The 9,321-nt window shown below is 40.2% G+C and overlaps 1 protein-coding gene across 1 annotated transcript in view; it reads left to right on the forward strand.

The window, feature by feature from the left end:
* Positions 1 to 8,858, forward strand: part of LOC104492367 (AT-rich interactive domain-containing protein 1B-like) — a gene marked incomplete at both ends in the record, with an annotated part of 66,651 nt that extends 57,793 nt beyond the window's left edge. Inside the window, 2 exons of the mRNA XM_010134919.1 lie at positions 910 to 1,055; positions 8,631 to 8,858. Coding sequence (XP_010133221.1) covers positions 910 to 1,055; positions 8,631 to 8,858 — 374 coding nt within the window. The remainder of the gene's footprint in view (positions 1 to 909; positions 1,056 to 8,630) is intronic.
* Positions 8,859 to 9,321: the final 463 nt, after the last annotated feature.

Raw genomic sequence — 9,321 nt, forward strand, 5'->3', positions numbered from 1 at the left:
CTGCAGACTTCAACTATACTAACAAAAGGTAGATAATTGTCTCATGGATTTAAAGAATTAAATGTTAATTTTGAAGTTAACATCAGGTTATTCTGCTTACGTGGATTGGATTGTTTTCTTCCTTGTGCCTCAGTTTGTAGAATTTGGTAAATCAAGTGTAAAGTGTGCTTAGATACTTATTAAAACTTAAGAATAGGCAAGGTTTAGGCTTGGTCTGAAGATCTTACCATCTGAAGATGTGAAGAATTAGGGAGGGCCGTCAGGGCAGTTTTTCAGACAAACTTGAGTCTCGGATAGGAAAGCATTATACAGATACGTGATTAATTTTCAAAATAGTTTTGCCGAGATTTCTTGTTTCAACAAAGAGTTTCTACTATGTACATGTTTTTTTGAAAGACTGGACATAGATGGCACGTACAAAAGATGAAGGTTGTATTCAATGCAGTAACATCAGATACAGAAATCTGAAACAGGTTCTGTGCTACCCATTTTTTCTTCTGGCCATTTCACTGTTTTTGAAGCTATGGCAGGTAAGGATTTCTATTACATGGTCACAATTGCAATTTGCTGTAATTCCTTCATGCCAACACTAGGGTCTGATTTTGACTCCTCATCACGTTGCTGTCTCCTCGTAGGATAAATGAGTTGTATTTTTCTGCTGATTGGTTGTGACATATAAAAACATTGTATATGTCTCTTGAAATTTGTGTCCAGTCCAACACTGTCTCAGATGTACAGTAACTAATTCATGACTAATTCGAAGTTCCACACGTAGGTAAAATGAACTAATTGCGTGCTTTCTCCTTAGCTATTTGCAAACAATAGGAGATGTACTCTGTGATAAACCACAGCATCTTCAGCAGTGAGGTACGTGATGAGACATCGTGTGTGTGCTCTTTCTTCTCGTAGGCAAGGCAATTTTCCTGCCATGAATCAGAGCGGTATTATGGGATCCAGCTCTCCCTACACTCAGCCGATGAACAACAGCTCTGGCTTGATGAACCCACAGGCTCCTCCTTACAGCATGGCACCTAACATGGTGAACAGTTCAACAGGTAATGGTGGGTAACCTTTCAGCAGTGGCCTCCCTCCATAAACCTGCTCAACGCTCCTGGCCCTGGGCTGGTGGCAGAGGGATAGCCGCCTCCATTTGATTCACCCCTGTTGGGCGGTGTGGAGTGGTTCGAAGCTAGGCTGTGATGCTCACTTTTTTTGTGTAGAGTAATTCGTACCTTTTTCATTAAGTCCTTTTGCACCGCGTGTGAATAAGTACAACGTTTTGAACAGCTCCAGCAACACTAGGACCCAATTTGACATAGGTGTTGACTAGCAAGTATATGTAGTTTTGTGTGTATGTCTGCAAGCGAGGGAAGGAGAAAAACCTCATCCTTTAAGAGGCTGCTGTTGCTTCCTCAGTGTCTTACTTCCTAAGATTGCAGTTTCAGATATTTAATGTGGCACTAGTTTAAAAAAAGAGATGTGCACCTGCTCTGACTTGAAGATGCTGTAAGTTGAGCACTTAAAATAATTACACTGTTCTGAAAACACAGGCCATATGTACTGTTTCCAAAATACATATAACCATATATAGGGTTTCTTCATTTACTTACTTAAATATCATGTTCTGAAAACACAGGCCATATGTACTGTTTCCAAAATACATATAACCATATATAGGGTTTCTTCATTTACTTACTTAAATATCAGTATATGAAATTAAATCACAGCTTCCTTTAAAAAAAAAAAAAACTAAAAAAACCCCAACAAACCATATTGAGTGTAGCTGCTGGATTTATCCTTTGTATCATGACTTGTGAATTTAGAATTATTTGCAGCTTTGTGTGTGACTCTGATGACAGGTGAGTGTAGTTCTGTGCAAATGTGCTTTATAGTCCGTATTCAGCTTGATCTCCTAACAACTATCCTCCATCAAGATAATACTTCAGTAAAGATCGATTCTTTGATGGGGTGGGTTTGACTGGAGTTCCAGTGACCCTGAAGTGGATCCTCCCAAATACTTATTCCAGTCTTGGAGTTTCTGTGCATGCTTTACTGATTACATTAGCCCTTTTCGAAATGTTGAGGTTTTTTAAGTTTTTCTGAGAGCTGAACAGGTTGTGCTGGATAGGTTGTGATTTGATGATGTTTCTTAGTTGGTTTTGTCTCTACTTTTGTCTGTTTCTTTACAAGTGTCTGACTGCTTAAATTGTTCGTTGCCAAGAGCCTGCGTTTCGATATCTTCCTCTCCCCCCCACTTAGCCTGTTCCGTTCCTTCATCCTTTGCCTCCTTCCCTGCCTTTCCTCCCTGTCCCTGCTTCCTGGGCAGAATATGGCCAGGAAAACGTTACTGTGTTACCTTTTTGGTTAGTGGAAGAAACAGAAAAGAAGCTGTTAATCAGGAAAATGTTTTAAAAAGAGAAGGAGGAGGGGAAAAAACCAGCCGCTTTTTCCAGTGCTGGTTTGGAAGCCATTGGTTAGTCCAGACAGCACAGTTCACTCTCTGGATGTAGAGGGAAAAGCTGTTGAAAAGACCGTTAGATAACAGCTTGCTTTTCCCCCACCAGAGCTGTCCCAGGTAATATTATGTTTTGTTTGTGTAGTTATGTGTTTTGTCTGGCTTGCTGAAATAAAATTACTTCTGAGCATTGAAACTGAGCTATAAATTCTGTTTTGCTATTAGCAGAAGTAATTTTTCCCCCTTTTCCTTTGGCCCCCAGAGCTGCAAAAATAACCAACAGCAAACAGATGGCAGAGTGCCCTGCCTAAGAAGATTTATGTATTCCTAAGGAATAACCAGTTTAAAGGAAGATTCACAGAGGTTTTTTTGTTCAGATAATTCAGCCATTCGTTATTTCATACAGTGGAAATCTGTTCAATGCAAGGCCATTTATCCTAGCAGCCTTTTGTATGGGGTAGTCATACTCTTTTTATTGTGTTATGCATTCTGAAATATTGGATTTTTAATAATTTACACATTTATCAGGGTCTTTTTCTGCCAGTGCATTTGTGAGGTTTTCTTTTGTTCCAGTTGTGTTAATTCAAAGATTACCCAATGGAAAGTGTGGGATGAACTGGAGGAGTTCAGTGGAGCCCTTTTCCTCTGTGGGCGAGCAGACATGCATCTAGATTGCCTTACGCAGCCGGCCTCCAAGAGCGTGCGGACGATGTTGGTATGGGGTGGGGAGTGGGGGAAGGCAGGGGCAAAAAGAGCAAATCAGGTGTGAATATACTGCTGGGGGCACCGGCAGTGGGAATGCTGCATTACCTCCGACCCGACTTACCTTTCTGCTTGGATCAAAGAAGTGAAGGGCTGAGCTTAAGACAAGCGTAAATACAGTTCTTAAAATTACACAATCTCTTGACCTGGGCGAGCACTCTGGGGCTCAGCTCTGGCCCTGCATTTGATGAGGTGGAGAACTTGCGGGTGATACCTGTTCACAGGCTTGAAAATGGCGTTTTCTGTGACACTATCTGGCTCTTGAGCCTTCCCTGCTGGTGTAAAGTCACACATCTGTCAGATAAAACAGGGTTTGCTCAGTGTGCAGGACCAAAACCAAATGCACATGAATGGCTGCAGATGGAGCGAAGTGTGAACATGAGTTAACTTGCTCACAGGCACTGAACCTGAACAACTGTGGTTTTAATTAGAGGCCAGTGGAAAACTAAGGTAAGCACTAGGGTGAAGCTGGCTTCTTGGTTGTTGGGGCTTTGGAGCGTTCAGTTGTGTTTCCTCTTGTGATGGAGGAAGGTAGGTTTTGCCTACATTCATTTTAATCAAAGGCACTTTTAGGTTTTATTCTAAAATAGAGGAAGGTTGCTGGTGCTGATGGAAGTGGTTCCATACGGTTTTGGAGCTTCAGTACAGCTCAGTGTCATACTGGCTTTGCCACGTTTTTAGTATTATTCGTAACTCCTTATTTCCAGCTGATCCTGGTTTTTTGCTTTAGTTTTTTTTTTAATTAGTGGCACAGCTGAAAGGTGAATCATGTTGCAGTTATGCATCCTGGTGCTTCGGGAGTGACTGTGTATCAAACAACAGATCACCAGCTTCTGCCTGTAGAGCAGTTTAGGAGCACAGAAATTATGAGATGAAGAGGACAGATCCATCTGATAGAGTATCCCATCCATAACAATAACAAAATCTTCAAGAAAAAGTGCCTGAATTTGTTCACAATTATGGAACAAACTGCCATTCAGAAAAATTGTATAACCTCCACTGTCTTTTTGATATATTGAATTCACATGTCCCATATATTATTTTAGATTTTTTCCCCCTATTTTTTTAAATTCAGGCTTTAAAAATATATATAATAAAAGGGAACTTTCAAAACCCAACATAAATAAAATAATGATTTCATGCTGTGAGCCTTGTTCATTTTAGTGGAAATTACCTTTAGAAAGAAATTATATGGAGTTTGGATCTCACAGATTTCCATACTATGTTTGCACAGAAACCAGCACTCATAATCTCTGCTACCTCTGGAGGTAAACAAAACAATAAAAAGGCATTAATCTCCTTACTGCCACAAGGATCCATTCCTAATTTGACTACCTCTGTCCTACTGAGACCTACCATTTTCTGGCTGTTATTCTTTCCACCAAATTTTTAACATCATAATACTTTACGTAAAACAAGATCTAGTAAAGGTGGTTTCACCAAAGGGAATTAAAAGGATGTTTTTTAAAATAACATTAAAAACAGCTGCCACACATACCTTTTCATATGTATTATATGTATTTGTCTTTGTATTTATTTGGATGAACCTCTGATAGAGAAGGCAATCATACTTACGCATGTGAAGCACTTTTTTAGAAATCTTAATGGGTTTCCTCTGTTCTGCAGCATGGTTACATTCTTCTGAAAAAACTGAAACCTCCATTTATTTCACTATTTTTTTCTCTAACACGTATTTTCCTATGAGCTATTATATAATGCACATTTAAATAAACTTTCTGGAGGATGTTGGCTGTTCTTAACAGCTGACGTATCCCATCACCTGTGCTCCAAAGCAATGACTGTGATCCAGAGGTAAATCAAGCCAGCTCCTGGCATAGAGATGCCCATGTCCCAGATCACATCCACTTGTCATCCCTTGGAGGAGACTTTCTAGGAAGGAAGGAGGTGTGTCGCTGAGGTCCTTGGTGGCCCCCTCATCCCTTTCAGATAAGGTGCCCACATGCCCTGGGCTGTGCTTTTCCCCAGAGGTGGACAATCATTTGTGGCAGGGCATTAGGCAGTGCTGTTGTCCCTATCCCATTTTTCCTGTGGGCATAAAAACGGTGGAGATCCTTTTGCCAGCTCCACAAGTCACAAATTCCCTGCTTTATCTTCCTTTTTTTTTTTTTCTCTTCAGGAGGAGAGTGCTAGGGGTGGAAGAGAGGAAGGAATGTCTTACAAAGGATGTAATATTCTGTTTTGTAGAGTGTGATTTGTTATTGCTCTAGCAATAAAGAGAAAAACAATGTTTGTGTATTGCTGCTTCTACAGTATTTCATCATCTTCTGGGACTGACAGAGCAGCCTTTAGCAACAAAGAATACTTTGCTGCAGTTTTGCTCGTGTCAATATCTGCCTTTGAGTACATTAAATTCAGTGTGGAATAGTTAATTCAAGACCTTGACCCATACTTGCTTTTTGAAATCATTCTAGCTCTTAAATTCTTATAATAAGCCAGAGGCTAGTACTTGAAACCTATTCACAGTACACCACAACACTTTCTGAGTCGAGATTTCCCTGTTATCCTCCTCTCTAAAATGTTTTATCCTGTGGTCTGCACTTCATAGGCGGAATTATTAGTACCTGTGTAGAAAGAGACTCTGTCTTATTTTAGCAGTTTCGTGACAATAACAGTATTTCACTGCTCAGAAAGGGTCAAAACAATGTTCTCGCTGTACCACTTTGCTAAAAAAAGTGAAGGAATGTCTGTTTTCAAAGTACATTTGCGAGAAGTTACAAAACAGCGTTTCAACATTGGATAGAAGAGTGGCTGTGGAAACATCTTAGGTAAAAGCTATAGGGAAGCTAGGCAGCATTGCGCAGTGCTAGTAGAATCCTTGCAGTTCTCGTACAGGCAGAAAGAAAAGATGTAAATTAAGTAAATAATTTAGAACAGAAAGTGAAACAGATTTCGGGAAACATTTTTTTCGTAATTGTCTCCAACAGCTGATAGATCTATTTGCATATGCCAACAAAAAAATATTCAAAAGCGAAAATTAATCTGTATTTTTACATTTCTAAACCTGATTGAAACAGTCAGACTATGTGTGGTAATTTGCAGACTAGGGTTACTTGCCCTTTACCTGAGGTGTGAACTTAGACCTCTCTGGAAAAGAGATTCTGTGAAGGCATTCTGATGGGAAAAGGACTACCGGGAGTGGGCACAATTACGATATTCTTTGTAATAGAAATACAGCGGGCCAACCCAGATAGCAGTGAGGGACCAGCAGAGGATTTAGCCATGCAGAATTCTGGTGAAGAAGTGTGATTGATAACTTTGCTTTGTTTGACCTCTCTAAAATTGCTGTAAAGGGGAAGGGGCTTCTTTGGTTGCTTTGAAGCTTAAAGTAAAACTTACTTTTTAGCGCTTGCACAGCATGAAATGTGTTCACTGTTAAAATGGATTTTATATATCAGTTCTGCATCCCAGTTTGAAACCAGACTGTGGCATACATCTGACCATTTTGTACATACATTTTTTAAAATCTCTACAGGAAAAATAACCTTTTTTTTTTTTTTTTTTTTTTTTTTTTTTTTTTTTTTTTTTTTTTTTTTTTTTTTTTTTTTAACTGTGGAATTCAAAACTAGAATGTGTTAGGCTGCCATCCTTCACTTCATGATGGTCTCAAGCTGCCCAAACTCCTCAAACAGAGTATGAAGGCAAAATGCATACAAATGAAATGCTTAGTGGATGCTGGCTTCCCAGTATCACATTGCTTGGCTGTTTTGTTGCAGTTTCACACACATACATAAAAATAACAGCATTTTTAGCTGATCCCAATAGATTTTCTCTGCAGCTGCATCACTTGAAAAAGGCTTTTTGTTCCAAGTGTTGAAGTCTTAAGTATTGCAAGTAATTTTTTATTTTTTTAAAAAAAATCTCAATTATGATTTATGTGTTGTGATGACTTTAAGGGCTTGATTGGGCTACAAATGTGCTTTGAAAAAACAAGAAAATGTGCCCATGTGAAACACCGGCAGTCAAAAGCTGAATATTGAGCATACAGTTGTAAACTCACATGGCACACGGCTGGGTAGGTTTTTTTGGCAGACCCATAGTCTCAACCTGCAGTGATGCTAAAGATATTAGCAAATTAGCACTGCAGAGCTTGCCAGCGTATTCGCCAGAGTCCTGCTCATGCTCTCACTGCTGTAATTAAAACTAATTATTTTCTAAAACATAGTAATACATGAATATGTGCAATAATCATTTTGTAGTGGGCAATCTGTGAAGTATTTTTAAAGCGTCTTTTCGCTCTCCTATCCTTGGCTTGCTCTGCAGCGTGCCTGCTGCTTCGTGCAAGCCAGCATTGTCATTTTGCAGAGACACGCCAGTCTGGTTCTGATCAAATTTTTTACATGTTTTCAACAATGGTGCTTTGCCGATTCTTAAAATTTTAAAGTTTGGGATATGTATGTTTTTCCTTTTTCTTGTCTTGTAGGTTTTCTTTGCTCTGTTTTTCCTCTCTCAGATCCTTCACTGGAAGAAGGGTGGGGGGGTTGTGGGAAGGAGAGGAAGGGAGGATAATCCAGTATTTCGCAAACACTGTGCACATGAGTTTCTGCAGGGAAAGAATCACTTTGTGTCTTGCTGTTGTTCTCTGGTTATTTTCATTGATTCAGTATCATGGCACCTCCTAGCATCTACTCTGCCCAGTATTTAGTGTCTGTCTGAATGTTTCTTCCTGCATCTTTCTAGAAATCCAGGAATCCAGCAGCTCTGCAGCAGTAATACTAAGCACTCACATCTTCAAATAAAAAAAAAAAACCTTAAACTCCTCACACCCCTGGGAAGCAACTGTATGCCATTATGAAAGACATTTGTGCTTTTGTTATAGTTCCACCTCATTTTGGCAGGAGGGGAAGAACTGAGTTCCAATTCTCCAACGGAATGGACTTTACAGCTTAGAATTCTGTAGTTAAGGCTCACAGCAGCTGCACCTTTCGTACTGAAGCTGGTAGGGCAGGAATTATCTGCTGGACACCAACCTTAATACAAACGTAACCGGGAGATTCAGTCTTTTTCTTGCATTCAACATAGCAAGCAAAACACGCATCATTTATGTTCGTCTGTTGCTAAGGGGAAGGTGTAGTTACTAAAATAGACTGTTGTTCTGTTATAGGGTAGTGGTCAAATGTGGAGGCAGTTGAAGACCACCAGCAGCATGAAGGGTGATGACTTTGACTCTGTAAAGTTGTTGTTGTTGTTGCTTGGTCGTTGTATTCTCCCCTCATTCATTCTCTTTTTATTTCTTCAACTGAAGAGGTTTCCAGGTTTCCGGATGCTAGAATATCAGGACAGAGGTGGGATAACCTCTGCTTCACGTGGCACCGCACTCTTGCAGCGGGATGCGTGGTTTTTCCTACAAAGCCAAACGTAGTCATGCTTAACTGTTTTTCCTGTTTTCGATCAGCACCTATGGGTCTTGCAGATATGATGACACCCGGTGAGTCCAAACTACCCCTTCCTCTCAAAGCAGATGGCAAAGAAGAAGGACCCCCCCAACCCGAGAGCAAGTCAAAGGTATTTACCACCTCCGCACGTGGTGTTGGTTCAGCCCGCAGAGATCTGCTGTGTTGTCCTTCATCTTCTGGTTCTGGCCTACCCACTTTTGTTCTCTCCTGCATGCCTTTCCATTCACGTGCAATCTCTTTGTTTGTTTCTTTTCTTTTTTTTTTTTCCTTTTTCGTTCATTGTGTGGATCTGAAAGTTACTAGTTCTTACGGCATTTTAACTTGCGGGGGCAAAGCAACCCAAGCCAAAAGTTGCGTGGGGATTCGGCTGTGCCAGGTGGGTGGGGAAGAAGGGTCTTGCCTGGTTTCGATACTTGCAGCCATTTTTCTCTGCCTTCAGTTATAGCTTCCTGTTTTGGCCACCTCAGCAGCAGCAACATACTTTAATATTTTGCTTTCCCGCCTTATTTGATAAAATAAGGTGAACGGCTTGTTTTTTTGCTTTCTTTCATAAGGGGAAACCCATGCTTAGCATTCCATGTGAGCTTGAAATAAGCATGGTGGCTTAGTGACTTCAGCCAAGCATCCAGCAAACTTTCCAAATTATACTAATGAACAATGTTGTTTTAATACCTTTTATATATATATAAA

The sequence above is a fragment of the Buceros rhinoceros genome, unplaced genomic scaffold (assembly GCF_000710305.1).
Source record: "Buceros rhinoceros silvestris isolate BGI_N320 unplaced genomic scaffold, ASM71030v1 scaffold2544, whole genome shotgun sequence".
Lineage (NCBI taxonomy): Eukaryota > Metazoa > Chordata > Aves > Bucerotiformes > Bucerotidae > Buceros > Buceros rhinoceros.